We start from the raw sequence: 20493 nt of genomic DNA on the forward strand, positions 1-20493 counted from the left end.
ACTTACAATAAGTGAGCGGATATAGAGGTTCAGCTTCTTGCCCAAGGACATTTTGACTGTACACATGATTGTTGATGGACACACTGTGCTGTTGTGAGATTGTACCTTTTGGTTATGGGATGGTCTCCTTAACCATTAGGACACTCTGCTGCCAAATTCACACAATACCACAGAATACAACACTGATTTAATGTGTATTATTATATAAAGGCATCATACAAGTGATGATGGGCACCATATATACAGGATAATACCAGTCAACTTCCAGTCGCCAGCTCACAAATGGAATACAGATTTCTGTCAGTGGCAGGGATTCAACTAGCAACTTTCAGTTATTGGTCAGCCTCTCTTCCCCCAGGCCAACATGCAAAAGACAACTGCTGATTCAAATCCTGACACTAACAGGAAGCTGTAAGGAGGCAGCTGGCATTACATACAGTAGGCCCATTCATATTCTGGCTAGTGAGAAGATTTTTTCAATTTCTAAAAAATACTACCCACAAACTAGTAGACTAGTAAAAGTTCCATTTGTGGTTGTAACAGAGCTATGCATTAGTGCAGAAATCATCAAAAGGTTTCTTTCATTCGCGCTGTTTTGAATCCCCAAATAAATTGATCTGGTGACCTTAGCTGTGACATCAGTTATGCAGCAAAGTTTTAAAATGGTCAGGAAAGACAGCTAATGCTGTCAGTAACAAAATAATGATGTTGATGATCAACCTGACATCTGCACTACATGTGACCATCACATCCTCTCCATGAGCAAGGAACCATATAATGTAAAACGGTTCAGACTTGGATCAGCTACCTCTACTGATGCCTGCAGGTTAAGGGATGGACAGGATGAGATTGAATAACAGGATGAGTTGGCACATGAAGTGGACCACAGCCTGTTTCTTGTGTTTTCCCACATGACAAGTGTAGTGGTGTGTTTTGGATTCCAGGATGACATTCATATCTGAGAAACTTCAGAAGATCCAATGTGCAAGATGTTTGGGAGTGATGTGGGCTCTGTGCAGGAGAGGGCAGCATTTCACTCCCTTCTGAAGACCATCAGAGCCCAAAGGATTTTTTACTTGATTATAACTGAGGCGGATTCCAAATGAAAAGCTGCTGGGAAGACTGATAGCAACTGCACTGTGAATGTTTGGATAGGGATTGTTGGCCTGTAATAATAATGTTTTTATTGAAATACATTTCAGTATTGTGTGCTGTTTTGTAAACATTTTGTACATAGAGCTCTCTTGTGATTGTGAAAGAGAACATTTTTATTAGTGGGAGCTCTCTTTGCAGATGAAAGTATCAAATACAATTAAGAATAAAGGAGGGGGGAATACAATCTCGTTCAGCTGCTAGATAGTCTATGTTTAATTATTACCTTGAGTTATCAATATCATGCATGCTGTCTTGATGACACCTAGACAAATGAACAATTCAAATCATCATAATATTTCCTTATCCATTATTTGATTTTACATTAGTAGATTCACAATTATGTATCATGGTGCCAATAAAATATCTGCTAAAGTAAGCAATATAAATATACATCTGTTATATTTTGGCTATTTCAATGCTTGGTAGATTGTTGGGACTGTCCCTCCTGCATTCATTCAGTTCTTCATGCTGTACCACCACAGCATAAAAAACATCACCGCTGCTAGAGAAAATGGGGAAGAAAAACCATACCATCATAATGTAATCAGAATTAAGGCCAATTTCCCCACAAAAAGTAAATTAGATTTTAGAATTTGAAGATTCGATCATGAATTACTGCTATTTATTTTGAGAATGTTCATTAATAATAATATTATTATTGTTGTTGATGACGATGATGATGTTGTTATTAACTGTAGTAAACCGTTATGAATGCCCCGCCCTCCGTAGGTGAATGGTTTGGTGACATCAGCTGCCTTCTGACTGCCCCCCCGCATTGTTACTGTGGCAACCAATGAGATTGATGGGCATAGTAACCAGATGGTCAGTCGGGTAGCGGGCTACGGTTAGCCACAAAGCTAACTAATCGAGAGTTCTACTATAATGTTGTTGAAAACATAGCTAACGCTACATCATACGGAGTTGATGCGACTCTACCTTGGAAGAGAAAGGGCTCAGGTATGTTTCATCATTCTGCCTTCACGTTACAGTATTAGCCAACCTAGCTTGTTACAGTATAGCCAGCAAGCCGAAACCTGTCAGTATCAAGCTAACATCGATCTACTAGAGTCAGGTGGTTTCAGCCAGCCCCACAGACGACACGTATCTGCCGCTATGTCCATCATCCCCAGATGCTAGAAATGCTTGATATGTTGGAACTTGATAGGTTGGCTGCGGTAACTGTCTTGGAATCTAACGTTACTGCCGTAAGGTCGTTAGGTGACTCCGGTAACGGTAACGTTAGCAAAGCCCCCCTATTATAAACATGTCCTAACCGGTTCAGGAAGCCCTGACACGCACACTCAAATTCCTGTGACAAAGAAATGCCCATTTTCAGCTCTTCTGGCACATACGGATAGTCAGGGGCGGTTCCTGTCAAAAACTTAGGAGTGGGCGCTACACAGGTAGCGTAATTTTCTCACTACAAGTTGTTCGGGATTTTCACATTACACATGAAAGACATAGCTCAATATTGATCAGTGCTTTCTGTGTTTTCACATCTGTAAGAGCAGTCCGGCGTTAGGTACGCTTTCCCAAAGGAATCGTTTATTATTTTTTTTAAAGATTAACTTTTTTTTTGGCATTTTGCCTTTATTGGGTAGGTCACAGTACAGAGAGAAACAGGAGAGACTGGGAGAAGGGGCGATTCAAACCCAAGACGTCGCGGTTACATGGCGTGTAGCCCGCTGAGCCACTAGGAGCACCAGGCATCGTTTATTTGAACAGACTGGATCTACCTGTTTTGGCTGTTTCAGCAGCCTATTTGCAGGAGGTAGGTGGGATAGAAATTAGGGCTTTGTTCGCCTCACCATCAATTCATTGATTTTCTATTTGATTAAAATATTGAAAAAAAAATCTGGTATGAGAAGGTTGTCATAATGTCATAATGTTAGTGAATAACAGAGAATGAGTGCTCAGTCATTATTAACCATAGGAAATGAATTGCAGTTTCGAGTTACATTTGCAAGTGAAATAAATTTGACCTCTGCCTGCCATAAAAGAACAAGTGTTGAGTCAACTTGTGGCTATCTCATTTAGTTTTCAGGGAATCCAAAGCTAGCACAGTGTTCCATTAAATGACCCAGTTTCTTATGGTGTTGCATGAAGGCTTTATTGCTTAATGTGGCTTTCATCCATGTCTTTGTAGTCTTTATAGTCTGACAGTGTTGTGACTCAACGGTTATGAAGCTACAAGTGGTGTCATTTTATTGTACAGACTCCAGATAATGAGTCAATGGGAAAGTTAAACCCAAATACCTAAGGTGTGGCATTATTTATTTTGTCTTTTGTTCCTTTTTATCTGTCATGTTGATTCCTGCAATAAATTCACAGTTACTCAAGTTCTGACTTAGCTAGGATGGAAATCTGTATCATGTAGAGGCAGCAAATGTGAGCCTACAAGTATTCAGAAACAAGATTCAAAGAATCATTTACTATTGTTTTCTGTTACTTTGGTTTTGTATTGCCTCCAGTATCTGTAGAATATGAAAATAAATTCACATAGTAAGCCAAGATAGGGCATGCTGAAGCCAAAGCTCTGTACTAATCTGTAGCTTTAGCTTACTGTCTAACTGACTGTCTGTTTTTCTGCAGGTTGCTGTGTGACTTAATGGGTCTGTGCCAAGGAGTTTCCACCTGTATTGACCCCCGCGCACACACACTCACATACGCAATCCCTCACACACTTATATGCACATACACACACACCAAGGTCTGCTGATACACAGTCAAAAGTCAAAACACACACCGTCCAACAGCTGCATGCACACGACCTCCAACAGACACACACCAGGATTTAACCTCGAAGTGCCTGTTGACTGGATGGCAAACTGAACTGGATCTACTACTGCAGCTTTTATTGGGTGGTTCTTCCTTTTGAATCATAGATTGGCTGTATATTTCAATATGTAAGCACAGGACATACAGTCCAAGTGCTTGCTTAAGCAGATGGAAAACTGAATAGGATGTACCTTATATTGGCCAGTTTAATTACAGCCCCATTGAAAGTCATGTGGAAGATGTTCTGTTAAAAGGAAAGTGGAATTTTCATCTGAGACTCAGGAATCAGTGGTCCAACTATTGCCCTCTGTATGGATGTGATTTTTTTTTTTTTAAGATGTTTTTACTATCTTAGTTTTTTGGACATGCAACTATTCATCCTATTCATTTTTATGAAGACTCATGTTTTCCTGCCTTCTCCCCCATTATTCACTACTTTTTTGTGTTGTCCTGATCACATTCCTGTGTCTGTCTCTGGATACTGAAGCTATTTATCAACAACGATGCTCCCTGATCAATCTAGCTGGATTTCTCTGGCTCTTACACAGCGACTGATCAAGATAGGACATTTCATGTTCTGTTAGCATATTTTAATATAGTCCAATTGTAGTTTTTTTATAGTAAGATATACATTGAAATATACCGCCCATCCAGCTAAAGAATGGTTCCTCTGAAATCAAACCTGCCTATAATGGGAGGAGAAGGGGAGGAGGTGGTGGAGGAAGGGGAGGCCCCCAGCCTCCCAGAGAAGAAGAAACCAAGGGAGAAAGAAGAGGAGAATGGAGATGAGAAAGAGGAGGAGGGCAGAGGAGCGCGAATCCCTCTGCGCCGCTGGGTAATGAACGGGGCGGTGATGTTCGGCCGCGAGTTCTGCTACGCCATGGAAACGGCCCTAGTGACACCAGTACTGCTTCAGATAGGTGAGGAGACAAGATGCAGACATAGAGACAAACACACACACACACTTTCACACATAAGCAGATATGAAGGTGATGAAATCGCTGCTTTAGATAGGTAAGGAGTTAGGACACACACATTGGCTGCACCTATATTATTAGTGCTGGGTAATAGACACAAGTGCCCAGATGAGTAAATGCCGCACACAAAGAGGCACACCTGTCCAAATGCAGATTGCTGGTCTTGTTCTGATTTAACACTTCAGAGGCAGTAGAAAGCCCCCAGCTGAGTTACACAGTGGTAGGCTAACAAGTTCTATGAGTTTAGCCACTGCACCAAAGCTGTATTTACTCTACTCTAGTGTATAGGACCTTCTATTTACACTAGCTGATAGGCTATCTTTTGCAAAGTGTTGGCCTGGCTAGTGTCTTGGAATACCCAGAGCCACTGACAGAGTTTGGTCAGAGCCACAGACAGAGTTTGGTCAGATTGTGCTATCAGCATCCTGCTGCTGTCCCATTTTCTACAACTAAGAAGTGTTGGGTTTAAATATGTAATAATGCCGTCCATAACATTATCAAAAAGAGATGCCCATCTGTCTTAATCTAAGCTGCAACATAATTACAAGTCAGTTAATAACAGTAGGATTGTGGAGCTAACCTGACTGTCACCAAAAACTGCAATAGCCAAACTCCATCCATTGCCCTGGTTGCACCAGTGTGTCATGTAGCCTGTGTGCCCAGCAGTGGCCAGCCAGTGGCTCTGCAGCTAGCTACTAGGTTTGCCACCGTAGCAGAAATGTAACAAAGGCCTCTGCTCCTGGCTAGGTATGACAAGAATGTCTAACACAGCACATTTTGATTTCACTGTTTTCCTCCCGTTCAGAATATTGCTGGAAAAAATTGTGTTTAAAAACTCTCCACCAAAACCCATTCAGGTGGATTATGAAACAACATACCCCATTTCCTAATCATCTCCATAGAAAATGTGTTGTAACAGGCACTGAAATACTGTAGATTTACATTTCATTAACTATGGGTCTGGATGTAAGATGGGTTGTTGTCCTGTATGTTTTAATGAGCCTAGATCTCAGGGTCAGACTGAATTCACTGAGGTTCCTGGCTGAAAGGGTTTACCAATTCCTGTAGCAAATTATCTGCTGTATCATCTGTGTAAGAAGAGATGAAGACTATTGTGGCATGGTATGACTAAGTGGCCTGAAGTAGCTTGACAGAACCCTTCATGTTTCTTGTTTTGGGTGAATCTCTTACTGGGATGCTTTGACATTTTCAATTTTAATTGGTTAATTTTCTTCACCAGAAACTTTTCTGCAGCTAGCTGTGCCCCGAGGTTTTATCAAGGAAAGCTAACACTGCCAACAAGCCATTTAGGAATATTGAAATATATTGAAACATGTTCCCCAAATATCGCAAGTGCCTGAAGAAAAATAAACACATTTCGAAAAGTCATAGTATCCCATTAACATCCAGTGTTGCAACAGTTTGTTACAATACCAGCTTTAGACACATTAACGTGTGAAGCCTGGTTGAAGTACTACTAGTTTGTTGAAACATTAGCAGTGTGTTTATTACAAGGTTGATTTGGCTACAGTTTGCTGAATTTCCCAGTGTTCGTGGTCCTCCAGAGCCCTGACACATTTATTACCCCAATCTCTTTGGGATTGTCAGCCATCACAGCAGATTTAAAGCTTTAAAGCTTTGTTCCAGGGACATATACTCTAGCACAGTAGATATGATTTGGAACGCCATTTGGTAAGATTTCTCATTAGGTGGGCACTTTTATCCAAAGCACCTAATAGTGCCATGAGGTAATACACTTTTAAGCATGGGTGGACTAGAGGGAATGGAACTCGTAACTCTGGCAGTGTTGGAGCTAGAGGACCAGGCTTTAGTTGGATATTATTTAGTACAGAATTGCATAACTTTCTGTACTCTAGGTGAGGAGATAACAGTGGAGAGAGTGAATTTCACCAAGTCCTGTTCAGCTGAGTGTTTGAGCTTTATGAAAAAGTGCTCGATGAATAACTTGAGCACAAACAGTGGCATTTGGTGTCCTGTTTGCTTATATGGGGGAGTGACACAGCCAAATCTATTAAACAAATATGACCCACAATTGATTGATGCTAAAAGGCGATACTCCAAAACAATGTCCTCATAAGTACAATGTCGGCTTCCACAAAGTAGCTTTATGACATTGAACTTGAGTATGACCATTGTGTAGCTTTGCCTCATTTGCCAGTACTAACCTACCTAATGTCTTTAATCAGTGTTTTTCTTAAGTCCTACTGTAGGCTGCTTGACAAAAGAGAGAGAGTGACAATGGGAGGGATAGATGGAAAGTAAGACATTTTTCTTGTTGCCAGAAAGTCATTGGATGTCTTGTTGACTTATGTGAGAGGGAAAGCAGGAGCAGAGCAAGGCAGCGTGGGTAACATGTTGTTCCCGTGAGAACCGGCCAGCACAGACAGCCAGCTGACTGCATTCTACTCCATGAGAAGTTTCCACTGAAAACTATAAACAGCTCAACATCGTGAATAAAATCCACTTTTTTATGAACGATGGAAAATCAGAATATTGTCATCGTGCAGAAACCTTGTATCTACAATTGTACATTTTCTGTTTTTTTTTTACTGTAACTGACAGCCGGCATTGTCTCCCATATACAGTTTATGTTTCATGACTCTGGGTCAAAGCCAGTACATTGATGATTCATTGTCAAATTGCAAGGGTATCAAAATAGGCACTGATGTAATATGAGTGTTTCTCAATTTCAGTGCATGCTGAAGCCTAGTTCTGTGTTTTGAACACAGGGCCAACTGGAGGCGATTTCACAACTTCCCTGGCTGTTTGGGGCATCATGTGCATTTCTCTCAGGCCCTTTCTATGCTGTTGTTGTAACAGGCTTCCTCATTATCTGAAATGTCCCTGCTGCTCTAAAGGCATTTACTAGAGGAAGCCACTGAAGATCCGTGTTTCTTCAGTTATGTGTTGGTATGCAGGGGATGTTATCCCACTCCTTTTCTAAACTATAGATCATAGGAAAACTTTCACCTGTGTGGCAAGATGTTTAATCAATAGTCAATTTGAGAATGAAAACTTTTCTTCAGTTCAGTAAATCAAAACGGTTAGCAAAGCAATATTTGATTAATTCCTACTTTTATTGTCTGGTAAGGAAAATATTGCTCTAAAGCGTTGCCCAGAGCGCATCAGCTCAAACTGTCCTCTGACAGTTTGACCAGGGCAGTCGATAATGACATTGGCCTTAGGGCTTAGTGGGACAACATTGACTTAATAGACAGAGCAATCACAGAGTGAGGTTACATTTTTCTCAACCCATGACCCACATTTGTGAAATTTAGTTGAATCATGAGCCCCAGTCGAACAAAAACATATCCTTACATGGGGACTCACCAGAAAGAGGCCAGGTTGACTTGTAACCCACAATTTAAGAACCCCAGTAGGGGAATGTCTTTTCTTCTGAATTTACTATCAGTGCTAGGCAGGCAGGGGCATGTAGCTAAAGCAAGTGGCAGCTGTGTTTGTATTTTAAAAAACTATATTATGTCACTGAGTTATGCATAAATATTCTCAGCCCAGGACCCAAATTAAAGATATTTAAGTTAGACCCAGTCTTGTCGTGTGCAGACCAACATTAGAATTTGGAGTCCCAACCAAGAGAAATTTCTTCATTTTCATCTTTGGTAGAGGCAGGCAGGCTCTTGTAACTGCAGGAGATTCTAGTCAGGTTTTAATTTTCATCATACCTAGCCCTAAGCCTGTAGTGACAGGTCCACTCTCCTTTCACACACAAGCTCCTGTCACATCGCAATCAAGGAATTTCCACTGTGGACATCCTGGTCAGTGAACCAGAACGCTCAGGCATATGCCATGTACTAGATTGTAACTGAAAAGACTCCAATAGCCAACTTTGTTGTTTTAGTGTAGAGACTGAGAAGTGAAGCATCATAAACCTTCAACTACATTCCATTCCTGTCACAGAGGAATGTGGAATGTTCCAGAGATACAAGGTAGAACAGAAAGATACAGAACATTTTAAATATACAGGTTTTTAGACCTTAAATACAACATATGTTGCAGACCACTTCATCACTACTTGGTATTACAATGATTTTCACATTGCTTCACATTGAGTAAATGGGTTTTTCTCTCAGCACACTCACTGTGGTTGAGTTTCACCATGACATTTTGTTTAACATCCTTTTCCTCTGTGTGTGTGTGTGTGTGTGTGTGTCCACGTGCACACACACATATATGTAGACCTACATCTATGTACTGTATGCGCCGGTGGCAGGGGAAGGAAACTAAAAGTGAACAAAAATGGAAACTTGAAAAATATTTTCAATAGTTTTGGTAGAACAGACACAGAACCTGGAAATATAAGTAACCTGGCCATTATTCTAAAACTTCATGTTCTGGACCACATTAGTTTTAGATATAAACATTCTCTGAGAAAGGGCATTTGGACAGCAACGTCAATAAACATAACTGGTTCAGAATATTACATATACGTTGGACAATATGAACAAAAAAAAAACAACTTACACTTGGCACACATAAATAGCAAAATCATTTTGGTTCCTTGCCCTGCTTTCAGAACAGTGTTACAGTCTGACTGGTTTCTCGGTCCTGTCCTGGCTCTAATCTGACCATCTGTCTGCATATTGTGTTTCAGGTCTTCCAGAGCAGTATTACAGTTTAACCTGGTTCCTCAGTCCTATCCTGGGTCTGGTCTTCACTCCTGTGCTTGGCTCAGCCAGTGACCGCTGTACTCTTCGATGGGGCAGGAGAAGACCGTTCATCCTGGCCCTGTGTGTGGGCGTGCTGCTGGGAGTGGCACTGTTTTTAAATGGCTCGTTAATAGGTGAGCACACTAATTAGAAGTTAATATTATTTTTGAGGGAATATTGCATGTCTTCTTTTACTGTGCAGCCCACGTGTTTTACATCTGTCATGGTGCTGTTCTAGGCCTGTCCATTGGCGACACCCCCAGCAGCCAGCCAATTGGCATCGTCCTTACTATGGTAGGCGTGGTGGTGCTGGACTTTTGTGCCGACGCCTCTGAGGGACCAATCAGAGCTTACCTTCTAGATGTTGCTGACACCGATGAGCAAGATATGGCTCTAAATATCCACGCCTTCTCTGCTGGTAACACACACACACACACGTCCACTCACTCACACAACCTTTAGACATGGCTGACATTTAAGAACAAGAGAAGACCCTCTACATCGACACCTATGCCAAAAATAGCACACACCGTACACTCTTAAAAAAACCAAAGATTTACAGTACTTCATGCCCCGCATGAATTTACCCCAGGAGGGCAAAGCTAATTTAATGTCAAGAAATTACAAACATCCCTTTAACATGTTCACAGTACAGTCACACACACACTTTCTATGCATCCTTGTCTCTTGGTCTTTGCATGATAATGAGACCTGTGTCTCCTTCCCTGTTTCCCCAGGGCTCGGCGGTGCAGTGGGCTACATGCTAGGTGGTCTAGACTGGACTGACACCACTCTGGGCCGTGCGTTTAAGTCCCAGGAACAGGTCCTCTTCCTCTTCGCGGCCATCATCTTCATCATCTCCGTCACATTGCACATGCTCAGTATCCCTGAGAAACCTTTCACCCCCACCTACCAGCTCAAAGCCACAGGAGACAGGGACTCTACCAGCCAGTTGTCTTTAAAGCCCAATGGCCACTCCCGACGTTCCCTAGACGTGATTGGAGAGGAGGATGCCTTTGCTCAAGCCCCCTCCCGTGAGGACAACAACCCAGGTCCTGAGGAGGGGGAGATGGATTTCCTTGGTGTGGACCGTGTTCGGAGTAAAAGTGATTCAGTCTTAGCCATGCCGGATGCTACAATCCAATTGGATCCTGACCTTGACCCGGATGCGCATCACTTCCTACCAGAGACACAGGAAGAGTTAGAGGATGCCTTCCTGCCATCAAACCATGGCACTGGGTCCTCGTCTCCTCCTCCTCCTATTCTACCTCCTCCTGCTCCTTGTGGTACTCCTCCCCTTAATGATGGGATGGTGTACTTGGAACCCAGAAGCCTGTTTTGGCCTCAGCTTAAGGAGCAGACAGACGGCCCTCCTCCTCCTCCTCTTCTGCAGATCAGTCCTAGCATGGAGGACACTTTGCTAAACACACAGGTAATATACAGCTGCTAAGGTTGCAGATTTAACATGTATTTGTGTAGGCTTTTGTCATTAATATGACTGTGAAGCTGGGAAGTTACTTGTGATGAAACATTCTGTTGCCAGCAGAAAAACAAATGTTGGCATATCACAAGTAGAAGTAGACCCATTGATTTGCTTGATTTCCTGTGACAATTATCTTCTGCTTATTTGGGGCACATGGTTATAATGGGGGCAATATGGAACCCCTATGGGAGGAAAAACCCCTCTGCACTTTCTGTTTCAATGTTTTCTTCTTTGCTGCTCTCCTGTCCAGGTCCAGGAGACCAAGGCTGTCAACGGTGTCAAAGTCGGCGGGTCCACTCCCGGTCACTCCCAGCCAGTGAAAGGCAGCGCCTCCACCAAGCTGGGGAACCGCCCCTCCAACACCTCAAACCCATCACGGCCACACCCACACACCTTCTACAGACAAGTACAGTTATAGTGATCATTTTTGAAATTATTTTGAATAATAATCATAAATGTTGTATTCATATAGTGTGTGTGCATGTGCTACATTTGTGAGAGATGTAAGAAGACCTTTTGTTGAAGAAAATGTTGTGTTTTTTAAATCGTTGCATATATAAGTTTTGCAATGACATTAACTTGAGCACCATAATTCCTCTTGCCAAGATAGTAAAGTTGACCTTTCTGTCTCCAGCCCTCCTTCACTTTCTCCTACTACGGACGAGTGGGATCGCAGCGCTACCGACTCCGCCGGTTAGCCGGCGGCGGCCCTCAGCCAATCACGTCCTCCCGCAGTCTGAATGATTTGTGTGAGCTCCAGCGGCGTGCGGAGCGGCGGGAGCTGCAGCTGTCGGCCAGCAGCCTGTCGTCCGAGAGCTCCAGCAGCGAGGGGGGACCAGAGGGAGGCACGACTGTACGACTGCTCTGGTTGTCCATGTTGAGGGTGAAGTAAATTGGAAATCTGCTTTATATTGATGTTACTACTGTTACTTTACTGTTACTGTTACTTTAAATTTATGGCAGGCTTCAGGGGTTTTATAGCATTTATTTCTGGCCATTTTGATGTTTATTGCACCACAGCTACTCACCATTGCTGCCACTTGACCAGGTGCATAAAGATGACGTCGTCTTTATTTAATGACATTAGCCAATGTTCAAACATCATCTAACTGTATTGCCTGAGATGGTCAAAAGAAAATTCGTAAAATAGGATTAAAACAAACTGAACATTCATTTCTGTGGAATTCCTTCTCCGTGGCCACACACTAGTTTTGATTCCTTGTGTCTGTTTGTATCCTTGATAGATGCCAAGGCAGCTGTGGAGGTTGTGTGTGTGTCACCTCCTGACGTGGTTCTCCATTATAGCTGAAGCTGTTTTTTATACCGACTTCATGGGACAAGTCATCTACCATGGAGACCCCACAGTAGGCACATGCATACACACACACACACACACACACACACACACATGCTGTCCATTACAGGTTGTGTTTTTAACTGACTTCATTGGGCAGGTTATATAGCATGGGGACCACACAGTAGGGAAAAACAAATGCACATTATGCACTTGCATAACATAAACACAGCATGTCACACACAGTCATCTATGCCAGTGACCCTATAGAAGGCAAATACAGATATGATATATGATACAAATGTAAGACAGTGTTGCAATGATTCTGCTTTTTCAGGCACCAGTTAACTCCACAGACCTGCAGAACTATAACAGAGGAGTCCAGATGGGCTGCTGGGGACTGGTGGTCTATGCTGCTACTGCTGCTGTCTGCTCTGGTTAGGACACACACACACACACACACACACACACACACACACACACACTGTCTTTATCTGTCTCTCTCACACATATATATATACTTACAAATAAGAATTATTACATTAGGATTCTATATTCAAATACCTGAATGTTCACTTGAAACGAGTGGTTAGTGATATATTCAAATCCCTCTCTCCCTCTGTTAATTGCTCTCTCTCTCTTTCTCTCTCTCTCTCTCTCTCTCTCTCTCTCTCTCTCTCTCCCTCTCTCTCTCTCTCTCACCCTCTCTTCATCCCTCCCTCCAGCCCTCCTTCAGAAGTACCTGGATAATTTTGACCTGAGCATTAAGGTCATCTACATTGTTGGAACTCTGGGATTCTCGTTAGGTAGGTTTTATAATAGAAAAAATAACTGCAAACAGGAGTGTGTAGTAGGGTGAATGTGTGTGTCTTGGACATCTGTATGAGGTGTTAAGGGGGGTATCCAGAAAAAATGGAAATTAATGCAAGTATGTAATGGACTAAAAGCTTTTTTTCCCCTTCATCTTAGGAACCGCTGTCATGGCGATATTCCCTAATGTTTATGTTGCCATGGTGATGATCAGTAGCATGGGCATTATCTCCATGAGTATCTCCTACTGTCCCTATGCTTTATTGGGACAATACCACGAAATCAAAGAGGTACACACACACACACACACACGCACGCACGCATACATCCATGCACAACTGCCCTACACACTGACAGTACAATGAGACTAATGATCCAAGCATGTACACATAAACACATACACTCACACACGTACAGAAAGCATCCATCCTTATTAGATTGTCAAGACTCAATACCATGTTGCAAACTCTCATTGGGAATCAACTGGCCAGTAAAAACAGTTCATTTGGTGCTTTGCATTTGCATCAGAAATCCCCTACCAAACATGCCTGCTGCCATCTTGGAGGTCCACTAGAGAATTGGCTGTGTGCAACTTGCCGAAATATACAACAATCAGGCCAGAAAAAGAGAAATATCTGAAAAAGACATCCAAAGATGTGGGTGTAGATCCAAACAGTATGTTACAGCTAAATGAGAATGGTTTGGTTAGGTAGATTTGTTTAAAAATGTATGTTACTGTGACATAGTAAATTGTCTAGCCCAAGCTCCTTTAGTCCTAACCTCTACTCCAAAGCACTCAAGAGAAGTGGCAGCTTACTTAACCTAAAGAAAACGTTATTATTTTTTTCAACTCCACGTGAAAGCCTCTATACCCTAACCCAGAAAGAGAACTCTACATCATAAAAACGTACACACTGTTAATCTATGGGATCGGATATTGTTAGCTGTAAATTACTATTTTGCAATTGAAAAGTGACAATCTCTCTCCTCTCCCGTTCCCCAGTATATCCACCACAGTCCTGCAAACTCTCGGAGAGGTTTTGGTATTGACTGTGCTATCTTATCATGCCAGGTGAGCATTCATTTGTTTTTTGCCCTCTCCCCATCAGCTCTAAACTTTAACTGACCCAGAGGCATCTCATCTAGAGAACCTTCTGCCATTGGAATAAGCAAGACCCGAATAGGACCCAATGATTCTTGATCTTCCTTGAACTGATCCACAAGACAACAATATAGTTTAGGCTGGGAAGCCATCATGTGTCCCTGTAAAGTACACTGTAATACAGTGTTATTGCTACTCTATATAATAGAATTGTGTACTTTTTTCAGATTTTTGACTGACTCTAGTACTTTCAGCCCTGGGTGAGATGCCTCATGAGAATCAGTGGAAAGTGGGACTGTCATTATAGAATATGATATTGTGGTGCAACATCATATTTTGTTTAATTTCCAGGTCTATATCAGCCAGATTCTGGTAGCCTCGGCCCTGGGAGCTGTGGTAGAGGCAGTCGGCAGCGTGCGTGTCATTCCCATGGTGGCCTCTGGGGGCTCCTTCCTTGGCTTCCTTACTGCCCTGTTCCTAGTCATATACCCTGACGGAGAGGCCAGTGACCCAAAGCAGGACCAGAAATTGGTGGGTTTGCCCGGGGAGGCGGGCCCTAGTGGAGAAAGGACCAGCCAGGAGCCGGCTCTGCTGAGACTGACAGACAGGGAGAGTTTTATAAAGACAGAGTACCACTCTGTTGTCTGAGAATGGGCACGCTGAGTGTGGTTTAGGTTTATTCCGACCAAGCACAAGCCACAGCAAATGGGGATCACACCAAATGCATTTGATTTACAAAGCTGACACTCTTCATTGGACTTAGTAGTACACCTGCTAGAAGCTTGCATACATTAAAAGACCCACCCAGTAGGAAACAGATGGACAGTCCCTGGACAAGTGGACCAGGTGTGAACATGGTAATTGATGGATGGATGACTGGTCCTTTCTGAAGGAGGAGAGAAGAAGAAAGGGGAGGAAATGTGGCAAAATATTGATACTATCACATCTACAGGAATCTGGGTTGGATGGATAAATGTTCTTCAAGGAGGAGAGGAGAGGAAGAATGTCAAGGACACAAGAGAAACTGTGGCAGTTATGTGACACCCTCACACGTTGGATTCCAACTCAGCTTGTTTCATTAGTCATCAAAATTTTGGGCTGCTCTGCATGTCCTGTTGCTACCTCAACCCTAACCCGGATAAGCTGTTAGAAAATGGATGGATGGATGGACCAAGTTTGCTCGAGTGGAGTGTGATCCATTGAAACACATAGAGCCAGTTGACAGTGATTACTAGATCAGACTACTGAAACTAACTCTGTATATCTTGGTTCTGAAAGCTCTTAAATGGGAAGCACACAGAGCACTTTTTTCTGTCACACTTCTGAACTCTATCGTCACATTGCAGGGCCGTCTAACGACTATCATTTAACATAGGATTCAGCCACCTCCCCCAAACTGTTTTGTTTTTTGTTTTAGACACATTTTTTTACCTCACAGTGGCTGTGTGCGTCCAGCAATACAGAGACTTTGAGGCTCTGAGATATACAGCAGTCTCCATCACTGTCTGCTTAATGAACACAATCTAAATGCTGTATGAATGTGAATGAATCTTTCTGTACCTCTCCACTACATGTAGACTGAATAGTCATGTGAATTTATATTCCAATCTGTTAATGGAATACCTTGACATTTTAGTTTATTTGTCTTTGCCAGATAGTTGTGAAATTATGGGTAAGGTTCTCTACTTTTGTCTTAACTACACCCTAAAACAGTATGTTTGATTTCATACTGTTTTCATTCGAAGAAATGAAGGTATTGCAATCTGTGACCTAACGAGCTAGGTTGCAGCTAGCACTACCCATTGGTATGAAAAGACTAACATGCTGTTTATTTGTTGTGCCAACAGAGAAGCACGCTGAAATTTAGAATGTCGTTGTGTCTTTTCAAGGCCATGATAAACACGCAACACTTTTTTTTTTATCACAATGTATAATGAGAAACTTTGCCAGCAATCGTGACAAAGAATATATTTTTGGTACTTTTGTTCCTTATTGTCAGTGGGTTATCCACATTGATTTTTACCAGTTACCATGGGAATCAATCACGCGAGTCCACGTTGCCACAAAATGTTGTGAGTTTGTCATGGCCTTTCAAATTTGACCTCAAGTGTTTTGGTTTTTATAAGATGTGATTGTGCACCAGGGTTGTGTTCAGTTCACTTTCAGTTGAATCAGTTCAGGAAGTAGATTTTTAAATACTGAAACGGGTTTATCATGACATGTTTGTCATATCCAGCCTATTAAGAAATAATTGAGAATGAATGCTCTGTCATTGGTAATACTTTGGTTTATACTTTGAATTGAGAGCAAATTGACCCTAGGCCTGATGTACACATTAGTTTGGAGTGCCATTCTGATCAATGGACTGATAAGCTCTACTTAAACTGGGTCCTGTTATACAGAGAGAGGATAAACAAGAGGATAAATTGTTCACATGGTGCCAGTTTTTCTGTTTACCTCAGAGAGTCTATAGTGCTTTGCTGTAAACTAGTGACCGTAGCAAGAGCAGAGAAGACTCAGTTGAGCATTATTTTAAACATTGTTGAGACATATACCACATATTCTCTAGCCTAGCTGATAGCACACAGTAACACGTAGGGGTTGTAATAGACGTCCCTTACAGACTATGTACATAACAGCCTACAGTGTGCAGTCTAGTCTTTCCTCTCCAAAGGCCCATCTGCAGTTGACTCTGTCACTGTAGGCTCTTCAGGCCCTCTTCTCCTTCATTCTGCTATTGAATAGGAGAGTAGTCTATCTGAAGTGCTTCCCTTACCATTGAATGGTCACAGTGCCTAGAGGAGCCTCCAGTTCACCTAAAAGAGCGTCATTAGTTTCTGTTTCAGAGAGGTTTAGCGTCACATGGTCTGAAAACTTGGTGGGTAAACGGATATTTAGTGATGGAGACCTCTTTAGGTTTTGCATTGAAATACTCAGGGCTTTATCCCTCTAATGCTGCATAATGAATGATAGAGAAGACCATGTCTATGCAAGGCCAGTGACTTATGCAAACCTTCAAATCCCCTCACTGGGATGTCATGACCAAATGAACCTTGAAAAGATACGTGACCTTAGTCTTTTAGTCCTTTGTTCTCAATTTGGTGTCACAGCTACCGTCTGCAACATTTTGCTTCCCTCCCAGTAAGCATTGCCTAATTCAGTTGCACAAACTAATTGACGCAAGTGAAAGCATTACATAGATTCCCTATTGTACAACACTAAAGGTCTCTACAGTTATGACTTTGAAGGAAACTTTTGAAATTAGCATACGTGTCTATAACCATTATACCCTAGAGGGCGTTGTTTACTGTGTTTATGGGTGCTCAATCAATGCCGGTGGTACTCAGCTGCACCTCGTATCATGCCGCATCATCGCTGTGCCCGTAGTAACAGAAAAGAGTGTCCTCTTTGGTGTAATTGCCATGTCATCGAGGACTTCTATTGTCTAGGTTCCAAGATTAACACAGCCTGTTTCACAAGCAATATAAAGGGAACATCCTCGCTCTGCAGGATTTTACATTGAACATTAAAGGGAAACTATCTAGAGAAACATCATTTTAAATTCCATAGCCCATCACTGAGTTTCCCTCTAAGAAATGCAGGAACTCTGCCAACGTGAGTGTGACATAATGTGTGTGTGTGCACTAGAGTATTTAATTATTTGGGAATCATTCTGGGCCCAGTTTTCAGCCCCATTTTTCCATTTTGCTAATGAGTGCCAGGGGTTCTGTCAACTTGTCAACATTTAGAATTTTATGCCTTTCATTTTATTCACTAGGTACCTACCAGCTGCTTGTGGATAGGAGTACCTATTGATTTTAATGGTGATGCTAACAATGCTAACATGGTGCTTTCCACAACAAGTGCCTGGTGAAGAAATATAACTGACTGAAAATCAAAATAGCATGGTATCCTTTTCAATTTTTCCAGCCTGGGATCCAAAAACGCTTAATGTGATCCTGCCTCAGACCCAGGCTCATTAAAACCTGCTAATATACTTTGTAATCAGAGGACCTAAAAGAAGCAGGCTGGGCGAATGGTGGGCTTTAAAGTGCTGGTGTCAGCTCATTGAAGCTTTTGGGAAACTTGTCCAAAATTTGCTGGGAGTTAGACAGGGTTTTACCTCTACAGTTAATAGAGAAGCTGCCATTCCTCCTATAAGAATTTGGTTGGTATTGGTTTCAATGGCAAGATGGTTTCAATGCTGTCTCAGAGATGTTTCCACCCCACCAAGAAGCTTTTCTGGGGGAAAATGGTCTCTATCTTTGGTGCTGAACTATTGAATAAGAGTGGACTCAGCTTTATTTTCTCCATTGAACCAGGCCAGACCAGGCGATAACTGCTGACATATCTAAAAAGATTTTAGATACTGTTTTGATAGAGGCCTGACAAATGTGCTTCAGACAGATCGGTGAAATACAATGCCATATACAGTATGATTTGTGACTGTTATTTATTTGAATTGTAACAGCTTTGGTTGAGGGAACACAGAATAGTCTTTTTTTATTTATTTATTTTTTATGTGTGCCGGTGATTTGAAAGTGTTTTGATTTCATCCAAATGTCACTATATAAGGTTTTTTGGATTATATTCCACATTTTAAGTCAATCACTGATTTTGTTAAAGTGAGTTTTGATAATTGCCTTCTCTTTGCTGCTGTACAGACTTTTGTACCGTGAGAACAAGGTATTTTTGTACCAATGACTTGAAAAAAGACAATGAATGCACCTTGAATTGTGAAAATGTGTCTGTGTCTCAATTGACAATCTCTTACAGATTTCTCTACCTACACTCGTCATTAGCTGTTTCCTTCGCATTAAAGGACAACGTGTATTCTCGAGCCTTCTTAACATTAGCTCATTTGTAATGATTGTGAAATTCTAAAGATGTGGCAATACCATTACCTAACCTTATAGTGTAAATGTAAGCAATATGCCGCAAGAGCTTGCTTTAGTGATTTAGAACAGCTAAGAGGTGTTGGGCCCAAACACAGTAGGCTAGGCAAACACACTGTATTTATAACCACAAGTGAAAACTATCTTAGTGATAGTTACATGTCTGTCATGGATACAGATATTATTTTTGAGCAACACCTTTATTGAGAGACAAAGAGTGCTAAGAGTATAAATATATGACATGTCATTCGTTTAGTCTTGCAAATCTAACCAGACAATCCACAAAATACATCCAAAGCATGTTTGCACTATCAAGCGGGAACACAAACAGCCAGAGTTCGCAAACACCAAGTGCCTGGAATATAGATAACACATCTTTATTTTGTAGCATGAATTCATGTAAATGAATCAGCAAACTTTAATGTCAAAAGATACTGTGCAATCCATTGTTATAGTTATACACACACACACACACCATAAAAATGATTCTCGACAGCAAGGTTATTACAGTAAAATAAAAGTTTAGCCTATAAAACATTGTAAACTGAAGTAAAAATGAAAACGACTGTGAAATGGCTAAAACTGAACTATAACTATCTTCTCTACGTATAGAACTAACTAAAAGAAAATACTAATTTATGAAATGTTTTTAATTTTCGTCTTTGTATGTGCAAGGTCAATTTTACCGTTTATGTAAAAAAAAAAAATTGTGGCAGGTAATTTCTGTCTGTTTACTGATCTAATGACGCCACAAGATGGCGCTGTTCTGTAGTTAGTTCAGAATGTAGCCCAATTAAAAAATGTATTTTAATAAATTGGACAATAAGTTGATTTATTGTTTGTATTACACAATAGACCTGTTGCAAACAAATTCAAAATACCTCTTCTGAACTTCTGTCATAGCACGCGCCTGTGTTTGTCCGTGTGCATTTGCACGCACGCCTGCGCATACACGTGGCGTTTACGTATCGGCAGGCGTGCGGACGTGTTTGAGATGACTTCCATGCAAACTTCTGTCCCAGACAAACTTTCAGTTTCATTTTGTTCAAACGAATCAAAAAACTGATTCGAAAAACAAGCGACTCTCTAAAATATTAATTTTGCATTTACCCGGGGGGCAAAATCAATAGCCATTCAGCTTTCCATTTTTAAATTTTCGATTTTTAATATTTAATTGATAAGCGTTACACTATCTAACACATCCATGTTTTACCCCAGTCTGCTTCCTCAGTCAATCAATGCGCAGTTTGTCTCTCCACACAGAAACAGGAAGCAGGCTGTTAGTAGAGACCTCTTGGAGATAACATGGCA

At 41.5% G+C, this 20493-nt stretch overlaps 1 protein-coding gene across 1 annotated transcript; it reads left to right on the forward strand.

Moving 5' to 3' along the window:
* Positions 1 to 2047: 2047 nt before the first annotated feature.
* LOC139925431 (solute carrier family 45 member 4) lies at positions 2048 to 19024 on the forward strand. Its single transcript, XM_071916802.2, has 13 exons — positions 2048 to 2112; positions 3748 to 4853; positions 9544 to 9732; positions 9837 to 10016; positions 10336 to 11030; positions 11332 to 11487; positions 11716 to 11964; positions 12326 to 12445; positions 12713 to 12812; positions 13101 to 13181; positions 13345 to 13475; positions 14189 to 14257; positions 14639 to 19024. Exons 2-13 carry the CDS (start codon positions 4595 to 4597, stop codon positions 14933 to 14935), a joined length of 2526 nt encoding a protein of 841 aa, XP_071772903.1. The 5' UTR covers positions 2048 to 2112; positions 3748 to 4594; the 3' UTR covers positions 14936 to 19024.
* Positions 19025 to 20493: the final 1469 nt, after the last annotated feature.

The sequence above is a fragment of the Centroberyx gerrardi genome, chromosome 12 (genome assembly GCF_048128805.1).
Source record: "Centroberyx gerrardi isolate f3 chromosome 12, fCenGer3.hap1.cur.20231027, whole genome shotgun sequence".
NCBI classification, from domain to species: domain Eukaryota; kingdom Metazoa; phylum Chordata; class Actinopteri; order Beryciformes; family Berycidae; genus Centroberyx; species Centroberyx gerrardi.